The sequence below is a fragment of the Siphateles boraxobius genome, unplaced genomic scaffold (assembly GCF_051911475.1).
Source record: "Siphateles boraxobius isolate OS27281-9 unplaced genomic scaffold, OSU_SipBor_1 1, whole genome shotgun sequence".
NCBI classification, from domain to species: domain Eukaryota; kingdom Metazoa; phylum Chordata; class Actinopteri; order Cypriniformes; family Leuciscidae; genus Siphateles; species Siphateles boraxobius.
Window position 1 is genome coordinate 18,304,373 of NW_027508699.1, and position 26,636 is coordinate 18,331,008.

The window sequence follows — 26,636 nt, forward strand, 5'->3', positions numbered from 1 at the left end:
TCCTATAATGACTACTTGTATCAGTGATTCTCAATTTGGGGACCAGGGTCCACTAGGGGGCCCCCCATCACAGGATGACTAAGTAATTTAAATATTAAAATTTAAATATTAAAATAAATTAAAATGCACAAAAAAAATTCAAGCAAGATGTAAATTAAAATCCTATTTCTATAGGATTTATAGAATAACGATTGTTATTATTAAAAAACGTACAGTTCTTGAGCCTTCTGGAATTATGTATGTTGGGTGGGCGTGTCTTTAAATATGTGTTAGACTTAGATTTGACTCATTAAAATATTCATTTGTCATAACAATATTCATTCTATTGGGATTTCTTTTCTGTAGTAGCAACACAAATAATTGTATTGGGATGTATTCTATAGGATTAGCTATACTTATTGCATATAGACTTATTCTACAGAAGTAGCACAACCGTCATTCTATTGTGATTCTATGAGGAAGGGCCACATTCTTTTATTAGGAATTATTCTTTAGGGACTTATGCTTTTAAAGCAGTGTAACTCATTCCTTTGTGATTTATTTTTTAGGTGCATGAACAACTTTCTGTATTATTTAATTATTTATATTATTTGACAGGTAAATTAATGACATGTATTCAGAGTTACTATATGCAGGAGCAGCAACTTTTATAATGCTTCGATTTTAACGTACCATCCAATTTATTTTAGTTTATGGGCAGAAAATATAAACTCATTTAAAGGACAAATCCTTACTACAGAATAATGAATCAATAATACTCATCAGAAATATGGACTGATAGTCAGACTGGTTAAGAAGACAGATGCATAGAGAAGTACATCAATCATTCTTCTTGGCTGCATGAGTCACAAAAGAATATCCATATTACAATAATTACAGATAAGGACATGATGGAATGGTCCTAAACGTATGACACGTCAAGCCTTTAATAATTTATGGTATTTAATTTATTTTGCTGTAAACATTAATAAAAATGTTCTCACTGAGTATTTTTTTTTCTGAATGCATAATTTAATTAATTAATCCTGCACATAGCTATCATGTTAATGGTTGCTTTTACTGGGAAATTCTCTTATCTTTTAACAAAGGCTTATTTACAGGCATTTCTAAAGTTACAGAATGTCACTTCAGCCAACAGAGGGTGGTGTTCTCCATGAATTCTGTCAATTATGTTTTGTCGAAACCATTTAATATGAATCATAGTAACTTAAAACACAGCTCATATCAATGAAGAGGTCCTTAATGGAGTTTAAGGTTTTTAATTATTCTGAACAAAGCAAATATTACTTCACAACACACTTTAAAGATTGGTACTTAATAGCAAGCTTAAAATTGATTTAAAAAAACAAACAACCCATTATGCTTTCCAAGAGATCATCTGGAGTGCTGTTTAAAGGATACAGAGAACATGGGCTCTCTGGATGCTGATTTATGGCAGTGATACTGTAATTGTAGACCAGGAAGAATATCCGTATCATTACCAAAAGATAAACGTCACTCACATACACCAGTGGAGGATGGTGTTTTCACTGCCTGAAAGTGAAGAACACATCACTATTTCAAAACTAACAAACTGCAGGTCCACAACATATAAGAAAGGTCATTCTGTGCAAAACCAATTCATAATTGATTATGATACGCAAGGATGCTCGCTGATATTGCTTCATAGCTTCGATGGCTAACCTCATTTAAACTGCCAGATATTACCATATATGTTGAATTTCCACAATATTAGACCTTCACAAAATAGACTGTAGCTGACAAAGCAACTACTGGGTTATATGAGGTCTTGAATATGAAACTAGGTACTGATACCATTAGTATCTCTTTCTCGGAGCTCAGCAAAAAGATGAGCTCAGGACTTCTGTTCAGATATGTTGTGCTCCCTGAGTGAATCCAAGTGGTCGTTTCTGTGCACACAAGCTGTTGGCCTGTCCTGTTCACAGTACAGTTTTCCATTCGCATAGTGAAAGCGGTCACCAGGTAGTAGCTGGTTATGGCAGATGTAGCATACAAAACACTAGAGCAAAGAAAGAAATTCAATGAAGAAAACATATTACAAGGCACCCCAAAACACACTTCAGCATGTAAACTAGGAGTAAAAATGTAGATCATTTATGAATTAACTGTAGTTAAATAGGTCAGTTTAATGGAGTAAATTACCTTGACATGGAAAACATTGCCCTGTGCTCGCATAACCATTTCATTTGCTGGGATAGACTTGCTGCAAGCCCTGCAGGCTCCGCTGTTACCAAATAATCTGTTGTGAATATCATCACAGATGTCTTTTAATAAGCAAGTCATTAGTCTTTTTTCCTCTTTCACAAACTCATTTAATCACCCCAATTTTTTTCAATATCATAAAAGGAAAGTAAACGGGGTCCAGTGTTGTTTTGCGGACCCCCATTTACTTGAATCGTATGGACAAAAAACTGAAGTATTTTCAAATGATATGTTCCCCTTAAAGGAATAGTTCACACAAGAATGAAAATTCATAATTTACCCACGTTCATGTCATTCCACACCTGTATGAATTTTATTCTTCTGTGGAACACAGAAGACGATATTTTGAAGAAGTCCCATTGACTTCCATTGCATTTTTTGCCTATACAATGCAAATCAATGGTAACCGAAACTGTTACTGTATTTTGTGTTCCACAGAAGAATGAAGCTGATACAGGTTTGGAAGGACATCAGGGTGAGTAAATGACAGAATTGTCATTTTTGGGTGAACTAACCCTTTAAGTCCATCATATTTATTTATTAAAGTGACAGAAGACTATATTAGAAATACAAAATAACTGCTTTCATTTAATCCAGTACATTTGTCTGCTCAGGATGTGAATGGTGGTAAATTATTAAGGATGAAGATAGAGTGTTGTTCCTGTAGTCTGACCTTATATAGTCACTTTTGCAGAGGATCAAGCCACGCTTTGTGAAACACGATGAGCCGATTTCTGCCAGCTGGGCTTGGCAGCAGGAGCACTTGAGACAGTGGCAGTGCCAGTATCCATCCAAAGCAAACAGGAGGAAGCGGTCCAAAATCTTGCATCCACATCCAACACACCTCTTCCATGCCAGGGCCCCCATTCTAACATGAGGCGGTTGCGTATTACAAGCAGTGTTTACCATAATAAATGGGTCATTACCTATAGAACAGAGTGAATGTAAACTGAACAGATGTTTCAATTATAAAACTGCACAAGAAACACAGACTGTATTCAGTAGATAAGTAGGCAATGCATTTATTTAACCAATGGGCCTCTATCTGTATGACACAGATAAATAATCTTCCTAAAGTAAACAAGTTCACACACTTATATTAGTTTGGCACAAGCATTCGCCACTTACCTGCTTCGCAATTTCCAGATCATTTCACAGGCTCATAATGTTACAGAACAGAGGATCGCGTTCAGTCTGTCAGCTCGGATAGACGCAGACGCAAAATGTCACGAATAAAACTTCTTTTACCTAACGTTACATTTAAACTAACTCTCGTTGGCATATCAGCATGATGTCTGAGCATTGTAAGTTAACGGCGCTGTTTCCACTGCTCGGTTAACGTTGCCAGACTTCAATCCCCTTTAAGCATCTGTGAGCTGACGTCAGGTGCGCTTCAGCCAATCAGCAGTCACTTAAATTTTGGTCTCGCGCTGAAGCATATGCAATATTTAAATGCTGCATTATTGATGCTATCTGAGTTAGGTCGATCGTCATTTGACTATATGTAATGTACTATTTCAATTTTAATAGTAAATTACAAAATTGTCTCGCAGAAATTGAATTGTCAAACTGACTTTAAGTTTAGAAGAAGTGCCTCACATTTCTTATTCGGAGTAATTTAAATCACAATGGAGCCTTAATCACCCAACACCGGCACACACACAGCGTCATGGCCAAATCACTATGAAAAGAAACCTTGACAGCAGTCTGATTGGGAGATAATAGAAAATCATCCGTGAGAAAAGGATCCTGCCTTTCTTATCATCTGTCTGTCATTTAGCCATGATACCATCAGATTAAATACAATCAAAGCAGTTTGGTTGAAAAGTGGTAGTCATGGAAAACAAGGAAAACTGTATATCTTAATTCAAACATGCGCACTCTAGATTACAGAGATGTAGGAGCTGAGAGGAAGGAAAGAGGGTTGTGTTTGTTGGCTTCTGTCACTCATTATGGTGTATTATGTCACTATTCAATGCAGAAAATTAGTCTCTGATGACATGACAAAGCCGTAAGAGTAGCTTAGTGTTGATATATGTGCTGTTTGCGTTGAGAAATTAAAACCTTCTAACTTCAGGTTTGCTGCTAATATCTGCAAACTGCAATCTGTTGTATTAGAAAAGTGCATTATACTACCATTAAAAAAACTATTTAATTCACATTCTTGAAAAAGAAATGCAATTTGCATATTGGTGCATATATATTTTACAATTTAAACCATACATGTTATTGAGATATACATTTAATAGCCTATAGGAATCTACTTGATCTGCTTTATCTTAACATGTTTGTTAAAACAGGTGGCACAATAGAAAGCCATATGATGAATTCAACTTCATTGTCAATACTCTTATATAGACGTCATATACGACGACAACACAGCAGCAACACGTCATTACAGAGCAACACACATGACACTATAATGAAATAAACAATAACTGAAAATGTAACACAAAAAAACAACTTATGTACAATACTGATATCAAACATTTTTAAAAAGTTGCTGCCTTAAATTTTTAAGTTCAATTAACTTGGATGTTTAAGTAATTTCAACTTAAATTACATTAAACTGACTTTTTAAAAAATTGTTGAATCTTGTATAACATAAAAAAATGGAAAATTGCAGTTAACGCAATGTACAAAATTTTTGTCATAACTTATTGATCATATAATTTCTTTGCATGCAGGGACTTCTGGGGATGTCCTTTTACTGTTTTTCAGTGTAAATTATAATAGTAATTCATAGTTTTTAGTATTATAGTATTTTACAGGAAAATTACATATCAGATGATGTTGAAACAATTTGATTTTCAAGGTCACTTACAATTAATCAATTAACCTTCTTTTTTTTATTTAAAACTTACAAACATTTTAACAGTGTACAGTAAAAGAGACATGACACATGAACATGAATTGGCATGAAGCCAGACTAACATCAGCACAAATGTAATTATCAATGTTCTGCATGAGCTATTACTTTTTTCAGCCCTTATGTTAGTTTGATTTCCTATAAACAAGACTAGCCCCCCCTGATCATTATGTTTATGTAATGAGGTCACAGTCGTTGATCTAATGGCAGAGTTTGTGTGGGTGTGTGGGAGGGGGGGGTTGCGTAATGGAAAAATAAGTCATTTTCTCCACATCTCCATTACTTTAATTGTGTACTGAGCAGAGGCATGTTGTGATGTTCAAGGTAAAGCACAGGAGTCACATTAACAAAGAGTGTGAGCTGTCTGAACACATACAGTTAGATAAACATCAGATGGAAACCGTGAGACAGAGGCCTCATTATTTAGAGCTGGAGCCAACCGATGTCTTTATAGCACACGATTTTCATTATTGCTCAATAATTAAATCTGCGAAACATTTGACAATGATGTGCGTTTCTGTCTTGGTGATTAAAAGAACATTTCCAAACAAATCTACCAAATTACTTTAGCTGGTTGTTTTAACGAAACAATTACCTCTAATTAATGTATCCTTTCCCCACTGACTATAGCCAACAATTATGACGTTCATTAAAAATGTAGGGAAGCTGGACTGTCGATCAAACACAGAAAGGGATTGTTTGAAAGGCCCTTTATTTGTTGCTGTGACAGCTCAATCACCCATCATGATCTAACCGGGGGGAGGTAAAAACCGCCAACAATGACCATCAGAGGCTACAGACAGCCCCTCATTTGAGTGCTAATTAGAAAAATTATATCTCTGAAAGGCAGTCTGGTATCTGTTCCCAGTGTGTTGAGAGAGACAAGGTGAAGAGACAACAACGGGTTAATAGAAAAATTAATTATTTACACTATTATCTAGGCCATGCCATTGAAAGAATGACTCAATAATGCTTTAATTGTGTTGCTGATTACATTTCCACCCAGATGGACTCAAAAGCATATCACCCCTCTGATGTTTATTAAATGTATGTGCTCCAATGAGATAACAGGGATATTGCACTGCACATAACTTCTTGAGCACATCTCGTGTGTTCATGTCAGCGGTGAGCTCCTCTATGGAAGAAGAGAGGTTACAGACCATTGGGTCACACAGTTATTCTAGATCAAAGAAGTTTATGCTGGTTAAAAAAAAGGCATACACCACTGTGCAAAAGTTTGAGGTCAGTAAGGTTTTTTTTTTTATAAAAAAATTGATATTTTCATTCAGCAAGGATGCATTAAAAATATTGGCCTTTGAATCTAAAATGACCTTGATACTGATGTCACTTTCACATTTAATACATTTGCTTGAGTGTGAACATGAATATGATTGTCTTAGTCTGTTTTCATGTGTTAAATAGTCATACGCCTTGAGCAGAATGATGGTTATGTTGTACGCTACCATTCAAAAGTTTGGGGTCAGTAAGATTTGATTTTTTTTTTTTAAGAAATATATTCTTCATCAAAGAATCCTCCAAAAAATGTAAGATGTTTTCCACAGAAATATTAAGCAACTGTTTTTAACATTGATAGTAAGAAATGTCTCTTCAGCAGCAAATCGGCATATTCGAATGATTTCTGAAGGATCATGTGACACTGAAGACTGGAGTAATGATGCAGAAAATTCACCTTTGCCATCACAGGAATAAATTAAATTTTAAATTTTAATATTTCACGATAATACTTTCACCACATTTTTGATCACATAAATGAGACTTCTTTAAAAAACATTTAAAAAAATAGTACAGATCCCAAACTTTTGAACACTATAGGTTTAATTTGTGTTTTTTTTATTTAAAAAAAAAGGCAAAGCATATTAAAAAATAAACAAATGAAGTCTAATATAATTTTCTCATATGAATGCACTACTTCTGATGGCCCTCCATATATTTTAGCTTCTCCTTTTATTTATTTTTTAGAGAGAAACAAAATTATAATAATAACAGAGAAGAAAAAAATCTAAACAAATCAAGCTCTTTTTATTATAGCTGACATATCCAAAATCAATCTGTTTTCAAATCTACATCAACACTGTCAGCAGAAAAGAGCAAAGTTCCTGAAGTCTCATTTATTTAAAATGAAAAAAAGAAAAAAGAATAGAGCAAATACAGGCTCACATGGTGGCACTGTGAAAGAAAGATAGTAAAACTGATAGCTATAGCTAGTGTTTCATTTACAGTACAGATTGGTTTTGATTATCTAAACACATTCAAAAGATCCTGTAAAACCTCAAAAAATATATTTTTTTAAGTAGCCAAGTGATCATTTGTCACAAAGACCATATTGTTCTACACATATTTGTGACCCTGGATGACAAAACCAGTCACATGGGTAATTTTTTTGAAATTGAGAATTATACATCACATGAAAGCTGAATGAATAAACGTTCCATTGGTGTATGGTTCGTTAGGATAGGACAATATTTGGCCGAGATACAACTATTTGAAAATCTGGAATCTGAGGGTGCAAAAAAATCGAAACATTGCGAAAATCGCCTTTAAAGTTGTCCATTTATGTTCGCGATTGTGCTGTATTCACTCACAAAAATAATTTTTTTATAAATTTACAGTAGGAAATTTACAAAATATTTTCGTGGAACATAATCTTTACTTAATATGATTTTTGGCATAAAAGAAAAATTGATAATTTTGACCAATACCATGTATTGTTGGCTATTCCCACAAATATACCCGTGCTACTTAAGACTGGTTTTGTGATCCAGGGTCACATTTTGTCTTGAAGATTTTAGAGGGAAATGTGCAATGCAACACCCATTTCATGCACAAACGTGTGGATAGTAAAGATCATGTACATAGAAAAACTGAAATTGTATAATAAACTCGGGAGACAAATTTCCATTTTCAAAAAGACATCAGTACCTGTTGTAGTACTATTAACAAGGCAAGCAATTTCATATGATGGTTGCCTATTTCCACATTGATGTTGATAATGGAATCTATGCAACTGTACCAAAATTTCACCCTGTAAAACAATTCTTCACCTTTTTAAACGCCGAGGTGTCAAGTCATAATTACACTGGCTGTAATAATAGCTCTGTGTCATAGGGAAAAAAAGGCACAGTCTCCATGAATCAGTCCCAGTCAGTTCAATTAACATATTTAAAGTCTATGATCTTTAAATCATAAAGCAGCAAACTAACGGTATGTTGCCATAAGAGGCTTGACAAGTCTTTGAAATGAAGTATGTTTGAACAATATGTATAGAAAAAACAAAAAAAATGATAATTCAGTCATAAAATATGTAAAATCAAATTTAAAGTCACAAAATTGTTGCCTACCAAGAACTAGTAACAGTACAATGATCCACATGCAGATCTACTCATTTTTGCGTTAGTTTTTATCTTCAAATTCTTTATCTGCTCCCCCTCCCCCTCTTTCTCTCCCTCTTTATTTTTGGTCCAACTGTAATGACCAGTATTTACATACATATTTGATAAAAATATATTTTCTGAAATTGCTGAAAAACTACAGGGATGAACCCCAGGCAGAAGGTTCTGATTTAAAAATGGCAAACCGCAATTCTGGAAACATTTTAAAACAAAAATCTGATCTGCTATATTAAAGGCAAGATATATGTTAACAACGTAAAATACATACATCCACATCACATCTGTGTATTTCCAATATATAAGTCCAAGAAAAAGTACTCATTTTACTATACTGAAAAAAATACTATTCTTTCTCAGCTTGATAATGAACTTCAAGAATGTTTAGTAGTCATCTGTACTCTTTTTACACTTTAAAATAAGATGTATAAAGCCCCAAAACAGCATCAATCGGTCAAAAACTAATCAAAACAATAACCATTCATGTATTAAATAAGGATCAAAGAAAGAAATGTGACAGCACCTGTATAAAACGCAAATGGCAGAAAGGTGGTGGTTGTCTTGAATAATGACACAAACAAGATCTCAGTCACCTTTAATGCACATTTGAGAGCTTTTAACCCTTCTTTGAAATGATATGTATTGGGGGATAATGCTCATGACAGCTGTTTGGCCCAAAGACTCTTCCGTGTGGCACATACTAGATTCAGCTGTTTGAAATGTACACATCCAGATGGAGAAGAGTCAGGCAGAATGCACATATAAATGTAACGTGTCCTCCTCCAGTGTTTCCGACCGCAGCATACAGCGTGTATGGTCTCAGGTAGTCTTTGGGTAGATTTTCTCGTAGAAAAAGTTCTGTGCCAGTAGGTAAAGCTCTCCATCTTTTTCTCTCACTGCATGAGCCCGAACATACTGGAATTGCTCTAGTGCAAACTCATAAAACTCATTCTCCATTTTCCAGATGTCTGACTGCTGCAGTCTGGCTATAGACTCTTTAGTGGGTGGCTTCTTCTCGCTCGTTTTCCTTAGGTGCGATTTCTTCCCTTTATAAATGGAAAAAATAAAAGTTGATAAGTGAATATGTAAAACATTAAACCTAAAATTAAGAACTTACATTGCATCATACCTGTCCGATAGAGCTCCGTGGCCCCCTTAAAAAAGCGAGGAAGTGCCGCCTCCAACATCATAACAAAGTCTTCCAATTCCTCTGTCACCCCAACTAGCAAATATTCATTCACCAGGTTGTATTTGGCTTGCTCCAAAGCCCATTTGCTGCCAATGTTCCTGTAAAAAATAATTAAGAAGATGTAACAAGATGTAACAAGAGTCCTAAAAGTGATATAACCGAAATAGGCTTAAAGACACTGAAAGGCCTACCAGCACTCAGAGTAATGACCACAGAAGAAGGGAATCTGAAGCCACAGTTTCTCTGGAGCACAGTCTGATCCTCCGGCAGCAACACACTCATCAAACGTCTGAAACACACACAGATCGTACAGTTAACAAATAGACTTTCTGGGTTCAATATTTGATGAGACCAAAAGTTAAGCTCAATTGACAGCTGTGACGAGCAGTGCGGGGCCGAGAGCCGTGGGAAATGAGCGAGTGCTAATGAGCGACACCTGCGCGCCACACGGCTCTCCAGCCCTACGGAGGAGCTCCAGAAGGATAAAAGGACAAGTGAAGACAGTGAAGGATGAGAGAGGACCGGGCCTGTTTTATCGTGTTTATATGCGGCAGTCGTCCGTGAGGGGCTGTCGTTTACTTTCGCTTTGTTGTTTGTTTATTTTTGGGATTTAAACCCTTTCACACGTGAGTTTAAAATATTCTGGCTGACCCCCCAGCGTGAGTTTTTCAAGGCGACCGTTATTTAGAATGTGTCACTTTATGGTTTCCATGGTGACGCGTCATTGCTTGTCACGTGACACACCGCAGCAACATCAGAGCTGAATGAATGATGATCTGCTTTTATGTCATATTTCCTTTTTTATTCAAAATATTCACAAATTTGTTAGACATGGCATGAAATATCTGATATTCCGGTTGTCAAATATATGCAAGTGGATGTGTTTTGTTGTTTAAACACCTTTATAACGATCGCGATAGTTGAGCTGTATGCGCGATGGGCGCCGCCATCTTAGTTTGTGCTGCAGACGCAGTTCAGAGAATCGGATCTGTTGGATTTACAAAACGTTAATTTATCCACTTCTCCCGAAATACATACAAGTAAGTGGCTGGTGAACTGGGAGAAGAATAGAGTAAACTTTGAAGTTACTTACACAATGTGTATCTGATATGAATAAAACTAATTATAATGGAAAGGATTATTATTGCCTCTTCCTTTGACATCAGTGTGTATTTTACGAACTCTAAATGTATTGTTTTTTTAGTACTTATATGTCTGGAACCTAAAATAAACATTATGTGGTTGAAAACACTGAAAAGTTGTGATATATGACAGCTCTGAGCGCGCCTGTCTCTGGCTCAGCGTCAGCCAACGCGCGAAAGCATATTTGAATTTAGCAGTTGATCACGTGATGCACTGACCGTTCTAATCACACCGGTGTGATCGTACGTGCGAAAGGGTTAAGTTTATGTTGAACATTCACCGGTTCCCGCCTCCTTTCCTGAACTTGAACATTGCAACACCAACAGCAAAAAAACTAAATAAAAAAAACCCAATTGTGGTAAAAATCATGGTTACAGTAACGCACTTAATATGGTAAGTAAAAAACAGGGCCAGCGTTAAAGAAAGTTTAAAAGCACACATCTGAATATAATTTTTTGTATTCAAAAAATATTTTATAACTTTATATTATTTTAAATGGTATTTATGAATCTTATATAATATATAAATAGATAATTCTTATGTAATAAATATTAAATTATATTTTAAAATATGTATTAATAACATTAATATCAACTAGATTTATTAATAATATATTAATATTATTATTTTATCATATTCGTCACCATAGCTTTTGTAAAAAAATTGAATTTATAATAAACTAATTTTATAATTCAATAACATTTTAAATAAAATGTATTAATATAATCTAAATTTTAGTGATATTTAATGTATTGATAATATTATTAAAATAATTATATTTATAATAATATTGCTATTATTTTACAAAAAAAATTCCTAGCATCGTAACTTGTTTTGTGAACTTAAACTTCAGTACCTTATAGTCAAGAAATTCAGAATAATTAAAAATAGACAAAACAACTTTAACACTTGAACTCCCAAACCAAAAACACCAGACTCACCTTTTTGTCTCCTTGCTTTCTACGTCGTAGGCCAGGTCTGTAGTCATCACCAAAGCGCAAGAAATAGTAGTAAGACACCAGGCGCTCAATGGGGTCCCGGATAACATTTATGTAAACAGGTTTTTTCTTCACTCCAAATCTGATGAAGGGATGGGAAACTGTCAAGCTCTGTATTTCATGTATCATTCCTAGTAAATATATTGTATTAGTACAGTAGGATTAACAGTACAGTAGGATTAACAGATGTTTTTGGCATCAAGGCATGATTAAATATTTACTTTATGCATGAAGGTGCATAGAAGTATGTGAATTTGATAAGATTTGTAAAAGGTACAGGGAGACCTAGAAAACAGGAAACTAGTAACAATATGATTGTTTCATTCAAAATCAGATGCTAGAAGCAATTCTTTTCATAGCCACCAGGAGTCAGCAGGATACTTTTTTTTGTTTAGTTTTTTTTTACACTTGATTGATGTTGGCACAGAATGTAAAACCTGAAACCACTCTAAATAGCATTTTTCATGCAAATACAATGACCCCAACAGACTGAGGGAATTTGCACAGGGAACGACGAGAGCACATAATACACACTTGGTGAAATCCAGGAAGGAAACATGTCCGTGGTAGAACGCAGGCTTCATCTCCTTCCATAATGTCACATTCTTTACAAACCGTACCTGAAACATTCATAAATAATGTTAAAAAACAAAATAAATGACTTAAGAAAATGCTCTGAAAAAAAAAAAAAATCAAAAGGTCAACCTTCTTAGAAATTCATGATAGAAATGTACCCATTAAGTCCCCTAATACCATAAAGGCACCATACCATAACATCTCCTGACTGTATTGCTCTATTAAGGAAATGCTTTGTGTCATTTAGAAGCTGTTTGGAGAATTTGAGTAAACATTTGGATCCTTCCAGCATTATAATCTGTTGTTTGGATGGCTGTAAGCGGGAGGCACAAACAGTGAACATGCACAAAATGATACAAAACTGACCTGATCCTGAAGGGACATGACAGGATTGTTTTTGGTGGTATTGATGTGCAGCACATGGTAGTGGTTCTTGTTGCACAGGTCATAAGCGATGTTGGTGAAGGAGGTACTGGCTGTTTTGGGCACTCGGTTGTAGATGACCACCAAATCGTCCTCCTTTACCATGGCCTCCTTCGCCCCCTCTTGAATGTGCCGCTGCTCAATCTCTCGTACCTCATGTCTGGCAATGGCTCGTTCTGAAAAGTATGGGGAGAGATATTTAAACTAATTTGTTTAGCCTCCAAGATCAAAAGATTTTTTGCATAATTTATTTTAAAAAACAACAACTTTCCAACAAAATACTGCAAATAAACCTGCAATATACCAGATTCATACAGGAATACTCCAAGTACTGTATGTTAAGGGAACAGAACTGCAAAGAATACTAGATTAATAATTATATCCTGAAGGAAAATATGTCTTTTATTATAATTCTGCACAATACATACTAATTATAAAATAATATTATAATAATACTACATATAATCAACTAGTAAGGGATTCACATTTGATAATATTCTTAATTTTTTTTTGATAAAGGTAAAATAACACTTAATTTTCCAAAATGGTCCATTTATATACTGTATTATTTTTTTATATATCTTTTTATATATTATACACAGTAACACTTAAAAATGTAAAGCAGCAACAACTGTTTTCAACATTGATAATAATAATCAGAAATGTTTCTTGAACAGCAAATCAGCATTGAATGATTTCTGATGGATCACGTGACACGAGTAATGATGCTGAAAATTCAACTTTGCCATCACAGGAATAAAGTACATTTCTAAATATATTCAAATAGACTACAATTATTTTAAATTGTAATAATATTTCACAATATTATGGTTTTTACTGTATTTTTGATCAAATAAATGCAGCGTTGGTCCCATTAGAGTAATGCAAAATACAGAGAATTCATGAACAAAACGTAGAGGTTGAAACAGAAAGGTCCTATGTAATCCTCGTGAGATAGAACTTTGACCGTATACACGATGCGGTGACAGAAGTGTGTGAATGTGAGCTGGAGAACGGGCAGCTGCTACTGTGAGGTGATGATGTCAAGCCAACCACGGCACATTCCCGCTCAGCTCTCGAGTCTCTAACCATCACATGTGGACAACTGGTATCGCCCATGACAACAACTGTTGCTATGCCACATTATGATGTCAGATTCTCACATGACAACAGAGAATATCTTGTCACTCATGCAAAAAGCATTTTGCTTTTTTAAAATTGTGAGAAAAAAAACAAAGACTAAACCTAGATAATAAGAAATTTGCCTCTGACAATTTACCTTTTTACTTGTTTTTGTGTGCTGAGCTGTAATGGAAAACATTTGACTGAGGTAAAAGAGTCGTCAGGGTTCAAGGATTTATGGGTAGACGTGACTGTTCCACCATCTCATTACGGGTGCAATACCCAGCCTAATGTAATAATATAATCGCGCATTAATGAGAAAAACACCCTAAACTATTGCCTTTTTCCTACATGGACACACAACTGCTGCTTTATGCTGAATGAAATCGCTCATTTAAAAACAGACTGGCGGCAAGAGGGCCCTCAGGCTGCCTGTGTGTAACTGATGCTATGGATGACTGCAGATATTCACTTCTATTGGCCTTCACACACTATTCACAAGTACAATTACTTATTAAATCTTACTGTTTTTTCTTGTACCCTGAAAACATTACTTAAATTCACATCACATCTACACTTTCCCTAAGAAAGGTAATAAATATGTAACAAAAAAACACCCAGAAAAAATCATAATAAGCATTTATTAAAAACTGGGCCAATTACACTTATTTTTTTTGGTCCAGATCTATTATGTTACTCAAAAACACATGAAAAAATTATGCAATTCATACATACAAAGTTTTGAATACATCTCTACTAAGATGATTATCTTTATAAATTCAAAATTATTTATATTTTATAGGGGACATAATTATTCATGATCTTTGTGGGGGGGGGGGGGGGATGATTATTCATTAAAATGTAAACTTTTGTCAAAAGATTAAAAAAATCATATAAAAATATTAGGTGTAAGCAACGATATTTAAAGCTTTTTTAAAATCAAAAAATTGTTGATTTTGTCATTGACCCAATCATACATTTACAGACAATACAAAGATCTAAAACAATTCATGATGTGAAATAACAGTGCAAAATCTGAGTGTCTTGTTCCAGTAAAGGTCAAAAATAATAAGATGAGTGAATGAAATGTAATATCTACTAGTGTCAAGCTGCTCAGGAGGGGAGGAGGATTTATGGCAGTCAGCTGCCAAACCTGACGAATTATACTCCGAGTGATGTCTTTTCAATAGGCTACTTCAAATCAGGTTACAGTCTTTCCCTAGATAGAACAAAATAAATCCAGTCAGATTTGTCTCTGAGAGTCTCTACAACATGGAGGTCACTGTGGGGTCATTTTTATGTTAAAAAAAATGATCATGCCACAACAACATTTACAGCGTTGGTAGAGTGAAGGCTGAGTGAGAGAAATGAAGTGCGTTCCAATTCGCACACTATCCGTCCTAAAAATTGTATTCGAAAAAAGAAATAGTACGTACCAAATCGTAGTATGTTGAAATGAGTGTTCCAAAGACACCCGGATGGTCTACTATTTACGGTCAGAATCCAAAGTGCAGATCGATGCGCACTCTAACGGCTAATATTGCCCACAACCCATTGCGAGTTGGACGAGGATTCAATTAGAACTACAGACACGAGTAAAATGTGTTAAAGAAAACTACAGACATGGAGGATGTGCGAGTCCTCTCTTATTTAGATGTAGAGAGGTTTAGATAAAGGGGTTTGAGAGTGATTAATTATCAGTATTTATTGATTGTTCACATTATCTTCAGCAGCATTGTGAACTTTTGTAATGATACGTTGGTTTAGCCATTAACTTTGAAATGCACCATTATATTCAAATTGCAAACACATGAGGCGAGTCTCTGCACGAAAGACCCACGACTGGCAGATCAACGTGCTACAACATTTCTCTCAGAAACAGTAGGAAATTAAATTAGATTGAATGGAGGATTTTAACTGTGACAAGATAATTGACAGGGCAGTTTACGATGATAGGATGCACGTAACTAAGCGACAGATCTGTCTGTTAAAGATGACAAAGTAATATGTCCCAAAGCTTGCCTACTTTTTTGCAACACACTCAAAAGTATGTACTTTTTCTTCACAAAAAGAGTAAATACTTTTAGGGCGTAGTATAAGTAGGCGAATTAGGACGCAGCATCGGAGTAGTGCAGTGTGCTTTCACAATTGCCTCGATTGCCTGGTCCGAAACAGAGTTCGATTGCTCCCCGCTCCCCCACTAAATTGAGTTCACATTATTATTCGGGTCTCAACCTTGGTACGCGTGCTTCAAAGCAGCAGCTGTTTGCCCCTGTTGCATGGTAATGACGACGCAGGAGAAGGCTGCAAAATGCAGCGTTGCTCACCTCACTTTTATATTTTGGTTTTTGAACCTTTGTATTTGTTTTCAAAACGTCAGCACATAACGTCCATCTACCGCGGCGTAAATGTACAGCAAATATTTTAAAGAATGCAGAAGTCCAGCAGAAATGAGATTCTTTCAGTTTGCAGTGAGTCAGTCACGCTTGTCAGAAAAGTGACACAGAGTTTTAATCGAATCATACGTCATCAATAGCTGTTCACTTCCATGATTTAGTATACGTTTGCGTTCATATCAGCAGCGGAGCATACAGGAGTTCACATGAACCCTACCTACTTATGCGGATTCGGGGTACGGTTTATCCGGAATAGTACAGCATTCACAATCACATCATGCAAATTTACCGAACTCTGACGTCAATCGAACCCGGGTGCATGCGCACTAAAAGTGCTAGTGTGAAAGCACTCTTAAAGCTACAATATGTAATTTTTTTCGCGTAGGTTGATGACGCATAAGTGGAATTATGGAACTTGTCATTATGCCGATAGATCTAATGATGTTTATGGATGAGTGAATACATTGATTTTTTTTAACATGACTGTGGTATAAAGCAGGGCGCAATTGGTAATGAGAGACAGATATCAGCGCCATACGCGAGTCCCACGGATATAAAGGAATAAGGACATTTCATTTTACCGAACTACCCACAAGTGCAGAATTACTACTCACACAGGTCAGTTTATTAGACGAATGAAACTTGTGAGGTAACTCAGCGCTGTTTCACTTGGTCTACACTATCACATTAAACTGCATTTGAGTGTGTTGAAAGTTATCATGTAATATCATGTAATGTGTTAGTTTGTTGTCTGTATGAGACTAGCAGTAAGCTAGATCAACATTAGAATAACATCTAACAAACAACAACAGCGTAAGCGTGATGCTAGACGTAACGCAGTTGTCCACGCCATGGTTATTATGGCAGTACAAGCGGAAACCAGGGATAAAGCGGATATTACGTCAGACAAGCCATTATTTAAAACTGGAATTTCTCTGAAATTAAAAATCTTAGGGAATTTTTTGGGATATTGTACACAACTGCAGGAAATATATCACACTGTGCAAGTGATTTTATTACAAAAATCTTACATATTTTACCTTAAGAATAAGTACATAAGAAAAACAGACATGAAGTATGTCAAAGAGGCCATAAAAATCGACTAAGAAATGCAGGCAGCTGTATGCCTCTTCAAGGGGGGTTTGACGTTTTAATAAATAGCTTGTAAAGCATTTAGTTTAGAATCTGCCCCAGGTTGTGTACCATCTGGTTATACTTAGTGAGATTTGCTATGCATAAGTAAGATTAGTATAAATTGTGAGCACATTACCACTCATTTTTTAGTTTGTTTGACCATTAGGTTGAAATTATCATCATCACATGTAGACTAAACGGTATTGATTTGTCTTTCAGTTGACTCATAAAATTAATTTTTACAATTTACATCTAGAGGTATTAGAATAATTTATGCAACAACTTGTAACCCTGACTAAACGCAATGTCACACATATTTTAGGCATATTTTAGAAAGAAATTAATGCTTTTATTCAGGAAGGATGCATTAAATTGATCAAGTGACACTAAAGACATGTATAAGAATACAAAAAATACATCACGTTTTGCCACAAAAATATTAAGCAGCACAACTGTTTTCAACATTAGTAATAAGAAGAAATGTTTCTTGAGCACCAAATCAGAATGATTTCTGAAGGACCATGTGACACTGAAGACTGGAGTAATAAATGCAGAAAATTCAGCTTATCCATCATAGAAATGAGTAGCATTTTAACATATATTCAAATAGAAAACACATTATTAGTCACATTATTACTGTTTTTAATTTTTGATCAAATACAGAAACTTGATCAGCATAAGAGACTTATTTTGAAAACATCTTACCAACCCTTAACTTTTGAATGATTACTTTACATATAATATTTATTAGTTTGATAAATAAATGAAAAATTATCATAAACACATACACTTAAATTTTACATAAATGTTTTATATGTATAAAGACTACAATAGGTATTTGTTTAGTTGGTCATCCACTGGCTCTGAAACATTTTCAATAACTAACAGTGCTTTCAAAGTCTTTAAGCTTCATAAACACATGGCTATTTTGGATCTAAAAATGTACAATAGTCAATGTGTTGGTGCCAAGCAATAACACATGGGCTTATGTTCTTTCAAAGCCTCATCAGGGCTAAAAACAGTACCAATTTGCAGCGTGTTTAAAGGGAATCCCAGAACTTCCATTAGCAAACTACTATCAGGTTAGATATCAAATAACTTTTCCGATGTTGATGAACCGTGACAGTCTATGTCAGCTGCCATCATTAGAGAAAAAACGGAAAGATAATGAATCAACATTGTGACACGAAAAATCGTCAGAAAACACTCCTGAAATTTTGAGGCACATACAGTTTACACTAGATATGTAATAAAGCCCTTTGTTCACAGTCAAACAAGATGTGCAAAATGACAGTTTCAAAAACATCATCAATTTATGCAGTGCAAAGACTGACAGCTTTCTCCGGGTCTAACCAGATGGAAAACCTTCCTCACACCTTTCTGCCTGTTAACGTCTCTCTCATATAACTATTCATAGTGCAAAAACCTGTTGGTTGATGTAACTCAGCGTGGATGGTGGGAACCAGCTAACCTAAACAACAGCTTGCCAATTTTTAGTGGAAAGAACGTCGCTTATTCAAACAAACAAAGCATTATAATAACTTGAGTATAGCACAGATATAGCTCTGTGAAACGGATATGATGCAGAAGTGATGTGTTACAGTCAAACTGGTGTAGCATTCAGAATAGCCTAGAGGACATGAAATAGCCCATATCTGATCGCTCTATAGGCATGTGCGTTTGACATGTCTCACTAGTTAGACATGTGGCCTGTGTGTGGAATTACAGCAGCACTCAACTAAAATACAAAAAGCCCCGTATTGACAAGTGTGCTCCACAGATTTTAAAATAACTGATCTTGTTCTTTTCAATTGATTAGTTGTAATGAGCAGAAAACATTTGAATTTCACAGACAGGATTGCAAAAGGGTTTTAAGAATACCAGGCTGAAGGTATTCTTATTCTTCTTATTAAGCGCTAATGTCTATTTGTCTGACACACACAGCCATGCTGTGCAAGCTCTGTTAGGGTGACCTTTGCGTTGTACCGCACAGCATTTTCACCCCTTGTCCCACATGTTGCATATAGAGAAAATGTCCCGCATTTTAATCAGTCTGTTGGTTTTTGAATATTATATTAAGAAAACGTGCATGCGCTATTTGGCCTTTTTAAGAAAGCATTTTATTTATTCTTTTTGCGGCGTAGTTTTTCACCCATATTCAACAAGGCTTCGTCAGAAGTAGGCCTACAAATACAAATCCAAATTTTTTAAATCCTATCCAATGGTTGAAAAGAAAGGAGTAAACACAGTCACTAGTGGGTTGTGACGCTGTCAATCAAAATGTGGAGTTGTGATTCGTTCCATGTGTTCCCTGTCAGAAAACAAATGGATAATTCGGTAAATTAAATTTCAAATTTAACAGAATACATCAACTTGTTGCCTGCTGTGGTTGTTTTAATTCACATCCTTTCTAAAAAATATGAAAGTTTTTGGTTTAATATATTTTTGATATATAAGACTGTCAATGATCTAAATTCATGTTGGTTTATATTTTATTTGTTCATTATTTATTTTGTTGAATTTAATTTGGACTTGGTCAGAACTGTTTCAAAAATAGTTATCTGCATGATGTCTGTTGCCTTTGTGGTCAGTGATGTTGAATTTAAATGTCATGTAAAATAAAGACATGTTATGTTACATTGTGATGTAATGGTGTTTTCTGGAAGGGACTAAAGAACTAAGTTTTTTTATCAGCTGAAAGGCAGAATACAAATGTTTTATTAAGTTAGATAACATTATATAACAGTTTCAGGTTATGTTTTAGTGTTGGTAACATGTCCCACATTGTCCCACACAAACTTATAATCGTCCCACATTTGGTTTGTATGATGGTGGTCACCCTACAGACCATTCAAATTTTTGAGGTTAATAGTTTTAATGTTTTTGAAAGAAATCTCTTATGCTCACCAAGGCTGCATTTCTTTAAAAAGTAACATTGTGAAATATGAATACAATTTAAAATAACGGCATTTGAATTTCTATTTGAATATATTTTAAAATGTAATTTATTCCTGTGGAGGCAAAGCTGAATTTTCTGCATCATTACTACAGTCTTCAGTGTCACATGATCCTTCAGAAATCATTCTGATATGCAGCTCAAGATCCATTTCTTCTTATTAAAAGTTTTAGAAATAGCTGTGCTGTACATTTTACAAATCTTTAGTAACACATTTTTACTGTCAATTTTGGTTAATTGAATTCATTCTTGTTGAATTAATTTCTTTTTAGAAAAATATTACTCACAGATCCACTCATTTTACGCAGGTCCTGTTAATAACAAGATACACCAGAAAAACTTAAGAGCTATTAGATTTAATATGCCTTTATGGTGATTTTGTCAATACTGTAAGTTCTTCTGGCTGTTGTGACATGATAGTGAAATCAGTTTGAAAGCAACATGTAGTCTCAATTCATTCATTCATTGTCAAAATTTATAGCGCTGTCATGTTGTTATAGCCTAGGCTATCTGACAGTGTTATATCTGACCCATATTGAGTGACGGGCAAGGGGAAAAAACACTAGCAGGTAGTAAGTCTAGCAGGAGAATCCTGCCAAAAATGTTGAATAGATGAATCCAAAAAAAATGTGCTTGTATTTTCTTCAGTTGATTAATAGCCTGTTTTGATCAAGTCCTTAGAATCTGTTCTGATGCAGTAGTAAGTCAAGAGATACATGCCAATATACTGACGTAGGAAAAAATCCATTGCACAACTAGGTGAGTCAAAACTGATATTGGATCTTGCTTGACTGAAAATGCAGCTGCTGTCTGAGACATGTTGGACCATTTAGTCCAAACATACACACGAATGCCCATTACCTGCCTCAAAACAGTACTTTGGACACAAATCACACATTTATAAAGTTGCTTAATGATCATGTTAAGAAATTGGAACCATACGACAGACTACGCTGATTCTTACTCAAGAAATTATTTCAAAATACTTAATGGAAAGACTCTTACCCAGCTTCCCCCGTGACTCCTCAAGCTTCTGAATTTGGTTTTCCAAAAAGATCATCGCAATGGCGAAGGCCAACAGAGCCAGGAGCTGAAACTTCGGCGGCATCTTTAACCTTAAAAGCCCCATCAAAAAATCCAGCACAGGGAGTGCATACCGTGACCGAGAACTTTATAACACAGTTCTATGGATGCAACGAGGAGTGCTGTTATTTTATGATCCCCATAATCAGTCCTCAAACATAAACACAGCGAACTACACTACAATGGACGCTTCCTATCCCAACAAAAACGACTAGGCTTATATTGTATACTTTGCTGCATGAATCAGAACAGCTCAGACTCTACCGTACTTGAGTAGCAGCTGTAGTGTACGTTCAGTTGTTGTTAGATCCTGGGAAGTAAAGGCACGTTGTGTCAGTGCGCATGCGCAATTACCGGGTGCGTTTGACGTCATGCGGTCAGCTGTCGCTCTGGACAATCTCACTTCACTCCTCTACATTCACTGTCTTTACAACAACACGTCATATTTACCTACATTATATTGATATATTTACATATACCTGACCGTGTATACATGCAGATATTTTCAATTAATTTTTTTAATATTTAGCGCATATAAATAAGCAAAAGCTCACCTCATAAAATAAATCCCCATAAAGCTATAACTTATTTCATCAATCGTGTTATTTCATACACTTAAGTCTTTCGTCTTGTGTGGAGAAACAAAATATGCATATAACACATCTTTCATACGGGCTTGTTGATCATATTTAGAAATGACAATATTATGGGGTATATAAAAAGAAATTGCAGTCAGGTTTGTCCACACAATTTTGCAATGCATTGTACTTTTAAAGGTCAAAATTCAAATAAAAAGAGGGTCCAATCTCCATTTCTTCCTTAATTAAGGTAACACCTATTATTATTATTAATAATAAACTGATATTATTTGGTTATGCTAATACTTTTATTTAGCTGTCGGTGTATCGGGTGTGTTTGACGCACTTCCTGTTCCTGCTGAACCCATTGAGAGCGAGAGGAAGAGAAACACTCATGGCGGGGGAAGTGTACCTGCTTTGGTTACTGCCGTTATTACAAACGGTAGGTTAATGAAACACATTTGTACACTTTTATCTTTGAAAGTAGATATTCAACAGTGACAAGGAATCCACATGTCTTTGTAAAATATGGGCTACTTACGTTAAGTCGATGGTTAGCTGGCTCGCTAATGTTAGCTAATGACGTGGCCCAACTGGCTGATTATGTAAATAATGTAAGGGAAATCTTCACAATATCGCAGATATTTTTCTACCCGTGACATTGACTAACTAAGCACCTACGGTAAAATTGAGATTTTTTTTTTTTTGCATAATCTGTAATGATTCGATTTTAAAGCCGTTAACTAGTTTAGCTTACCTGCAAAAAAAAAAAAAAAAAGAACGAGTACGTTGCTACGTTGCATACAGTAGCATGGTTACTTAGCTTTAAAAATGAACATTACAGTAATGTAAAATATGTATTCCTTTATGTTTACACAATTCTTCCCTCTCTTGGTGATTTCCCGAGATCAGCTGGGCTTGCATTCGTAACTAGGAAGTTCACCAAGTGATATTCCACAGATTTTTCCTGTGTGGAGAAAAATGCCCCAAGGGCTTGTTGATTATTTTAAGAAAGGACCATATTATGGGGTATAAAAAATTTGATTCAATCACGTTCCAGTTCAAAACTATTCTTAAGCCTTTGGAATTCATATAAAAATAATTGCAATCCTTGATATGTTGTGCTTTTTCTTTAATATAAACATAACAAAGAAATACATTTTTACTGATTTGTTTATCGTTCGAAACTAGGAAGCAAGTTCACCAAATGTAGATGTGTCACTCACCAACTATAAACGGTACACTCTTGTTATCATAGCTGTAGCCAAAGTTTGCAAATTCATGCACCTGTCCTTTACCCTCAATTTGCCTTTTTCTTTGACATTGCATCTGACGGTCATTAAAATCAAAGTGAACAGCTGAGAATTTCCAACAGCTTTAAGATGTTGACATAAAGGTCAACTGCTGTTAGTGCTTAGAGAATTACATCTACTGCTTGTTTTCAGTGTAAAGTGTCTAAATTGTGGTGTCGTTCCTCTTGGCTCAGCTGTCGTCTTATGGAGCGGAGCTGTCCTCCGAGGCATGCAGGGAGTTGGGCTTCTCCAGCAATCTCCTGTGTAGCTCCTGTGACCTCCTGGGTCAGTTCAGCCTGAACCAGTTAGACCTTCCATGCAGCCAGTGCTGCCAAGAGGAGGCTCAGCTGGAGTCTAGGAAGGTGAGTTTGCTTCTGTGCCCAATGACAAGGTCTGAACACACAGTGCTGGAGCTTTAATGAAGTTTCCTGCTTTTTACCCCCCCCCCCCCCCCCCCACAACAATGAAAAATGGGTGAAACTATTTGTCACAGCAAAAACAATTAGATGCAATGAGCTAAAGGCTGCGGTTTGCTCTCATATTACTTGACTTTAACTCATTTGATATTTACCCATATTAATGTGCATTTGTCTGTGATTTTTTTTTTTTTTGACAGCTCTACCCAGGAGCCATCCTTGAGGTCTGTGGATGAAAATTGGGGAGGTTCCCTCAAGTCCAAGGTAGATTGAGGATTTGGCCTCAAATATGTGTAACTGCTACTTCAAACTTAATATTTCTTGTTGATGATTGTTCAAAAATGGCACAGCGATATAGAAAAACAAGTTTTTTTTTGTAGCAGCTGTTACAACAGTTCAGCTGTTGTGTTGCACAGATTTCCAGAGTGTTTGCTTTTGCACAGTTGTTACAAAGCAGTCACTTTTGTGAACATGTTTCCCTTCAGCTTTTGTCAGGAGTGACAAGCCAAAGATGTTCAGGGGTCTTGAAATCAAGGTAATTATTTTTTGTAAAATATTTTAGTTATTAAACATGGCCATGGAAATTATATATAAATTGCTGTTCAAAAAGTTTTGGGTCTAGTTGGGTCTATTTTACAATATTACTGTTTACTGTATTTTTTTTAACAAGTAAATGCAGCCTTGGTGAACATGAGTCTTCTTTCAGAAACATAAAAAAATCTTACAGGCCCTAACCTTTTGAACAGCTGTGTGTATATTATTTGGTGCAAAAATAACAATATTTGTCAGGAAAAGAGTATTAATCTTAGACGTGGCTTTAACACTGGTTAATTCTAGATGCCTTTTTTTGCATTTCCTCCAGTATGTGAGAGGCTCGGACCCTGTTCTAAAGCTGCTGGACGATAATGGGAACATTGCTGATGAGCTCAGCATCCTCAAGTGGAACACAGACAGCGTTGAAGAATTTCTTAGTGAGAAGTTAGATCGAATTTAGAGTCCCCGTTTCATATTTAAATTCAGATTTTGCTTTTTTTATTATTATAAATTTCAAACTGAATCAAAGGACCACTATTCATTTTTGTGCTCAATAATGGACGTTAAAAAAACATACATTTTGAGAATTTTTTTTTTTTTTTTTTCTGTAAAACCTGTAGCGTCTGGTTTGAGTTTAATTGATCAGGACATGCTTTACTTATTTTGAGTTGACGTTTTGCTAATTTTTTTTTTTTTTTGAATTGGTTGATGTGCTGAGGCTTTTTATACATCTTGTGTCTGAGTGAAAGAAGTGAAGCGTGTTGAATGTGCTGGTTTGGTAAAGCTTGTCTGACTCCACGTAGCTCATGCTTTTGTAGATTTGCACATTAGTGAAGGCCTGACAGTAAACCAGTCCCTGGAATGTGAGGCCTGAAGACCCCGTGTATCTCTCTTAGCATGCTGTTATGGTGGAAATCTCCAAGATCTACCCCAGTATCAGAAGGTGGAATCTGTTCATTAAATGTTTCATTAGTGCACACAAATAAACCTGTTTTTCATATTCATGTTTTTGTTTGACTTTTTACATTTCATAAGTAAATGTGTGAATGGTTTAAGTGATATTGCTGTTCATGATAAACAAATAGATTTAATACTTAAATCACGTCAAGTGTTTTCATTTCAGGGCACTTTGGGGAGGTGTTTAGGTAAATCTAAGAGTTCTACTGTTCACTGATAAATGTTAGTTAACTAGATTTTATTACAATGTTAGAGTTAATTAGTATAATTCTTTGTCAAACCTTCCACATATAGGGTGTGCCTCCAATATACAGACATTTGGAGCATTAACATTTATCCCGTGTCATTTGTATTTTCACCACTAGATGTCAGCAGACTTGTTGGTTGTATTCTCGTTGAACAAGTGTTGGATGAGATTCCGGTGTTGTGCCGAATTTCGACCCCCGCCAAATTATTACCCCCCCTAACATTGGTAGGTTCAGGATTAGTTGTGGGGGAGGGGTTAGGATTAGGGGTGGGGTTAGGATTAGGCAATCAGGTACTGACTTCAACGAGGGGGGTAATAATTTGGCAGGGGGTCGAAATTCGGCACAACACCGGTTTTACAGACGAGGCTTAAACCTAGTCCCAGATTAAAACGTTTTAACTGAAAGCAACTTGTATTGACACATCTTACATTATGTCAGTGCCTTTGCTTTGTCTCAAGATGCACACCAGTAATGTTTTTTGTTTTTCTAAGGCACGATCTTATGTATGCACTTACTTAAATGACCTTATTGAACTAAGGTCAATTGTCTTGTCAAACCAGGCCAAAAAGTCTAAACTAGCATCTAATTATAATTTTAAAGTAAATTTATTTCACATTGAATGTTCAAGAAATGTCAGCCTTATCTAACTAACTAAAGCACTAATTTAAGGACAGAAAATATTAGAACCTTTTCTCAGTGGATAAAGTTTCTTTGTCAGTTAGAAAGACTGAAAGGCAATAAAATATATATTTTTAAAGATATAGGTCTGGTTTCACAGATGGCTTAGATTAAGCATAGTATAAATGTATTTGCAATTTTATAGTGTGTGTTTATAATGGTTTAATTAAATAAAGTCATATACACTGCCGTTCAAGAGTTTGGGGTTGGGAAGTTGATTTTGAAGTCTCTTATGCTCAGCAAGGCTGATTTAAAAAAATAAAATAAAAAATTAAGTAAACATAGTAATACTGTGAAATATTATTACTCTTCAAATAACTGTTTTGTATTTTAATATATTTTCAAATGTAGGCCTATTCCTGTGATGGCAAAGCCGTATTCATCATTACTCCAGTTGCTCATGCTCAAGAAACA

General features: G+C 35.4%; 3 protein-coding genes across 5 annotated transcripts; 1 reads left to right on the forward strand and 2 right to left on the reverse strand.

The window, feature by feature from the left end:
* Window positions 1-1,038: 1,038 nt before the first annotated feature.
* On the reverse strand, window positions 1,039-3,560 carry lmo4 (LIM domain only 4). 3 transcript variants are annotated; one of them, XM_077226653.1, is made up of 5 exons: window positions 3,352-3,560; window positions 2,897-3,149; window positions 2,164-2,260; window positions 1,816-2,020; window positions 1,039-1,533 (listed from the first exon to the last, which is right to left on the reverse strand). In XM_077226653.1, the coding sequence occupies exons 2-4, from the start codon at window positions 3,130-3,132 to the stop codon at window positions 1,856-1,858; spliced, it is 498 nt and encodes a 165-aa protein (XP_077082768.1). In that variant the 5' UTR covers window positions 3,133-3,149; window positions 3,352-3,560; the 3' UTR covers window positions 1,039-1,533; window positions 1,816-1,855. The 3 variants fall into 3 exon arrangements, with proteins under 3 accessions (XP_077082768.1, XP_077082749.1, XP_077082758.1); XM_077226643.1 differs by having other exon boundaries at window positions 1,424-1,529; window positions 1,810-2,020; XM_077226634.1 differs by having other exon boundaries at window positions 1,039-2,020.
* Window positions 3,561-6,328: 2,768 nt separating this feature from the next.
* hs2st1a (heparan sulfate 2-O-sulfotransferase 1a) lies at window positions 6,329-21,884 on the reverse strand. The gene is made up of 7 exons (XM_077226607.1): window positions 21,442-21,884; window positions 12,772-13,004; window positions 12,364-12,449; window positions 11,773-11,911; window positions 9,880-9,977; window positions 9,629-9,786; window positions 6,329-9,545 (listed from the first exon to the last, which is right to left on the reverse strand). The coding sequence occupies exons 1-7, from the start codon at window positions 21,563-21,565 to the stop codon at window positions 9,319-9,321; spliced, it is 1,065 nt and encodes a 354-aa protein (XP_077082722.1). The 5' UTR covers window positions 21,566-21,884; the 3' UTR covers window positions 6,329-9,318.
* Window positions 21,885-22,417: 533 nt separating this feature from the next.
* Window positions 22,418-25,339, forward strand: selenof (selenoprotein F). Its single transcript, XM_077226666.1, has 5 exons — window positions 22,418-22,539; window positions 23,584-23,751; window positions 24,006-24,069; window positions 24,291-24,340; window positions 24,668-25,339. The coding sequence occupies exons 1-5, from the start codon at window positions 22,492-22,494 to the stop codon at window positions 24,797-24,799; spliced, it is 462 nt and encodes a 153-aa protein (XP_077082781.1). The 5' UTR covers window positions 22,418-22,491; the 3' UTR covers window positions 24,800-25,339.
* Window positions 25,340-26,636: the final 1,297 nt, after the last annotated feature.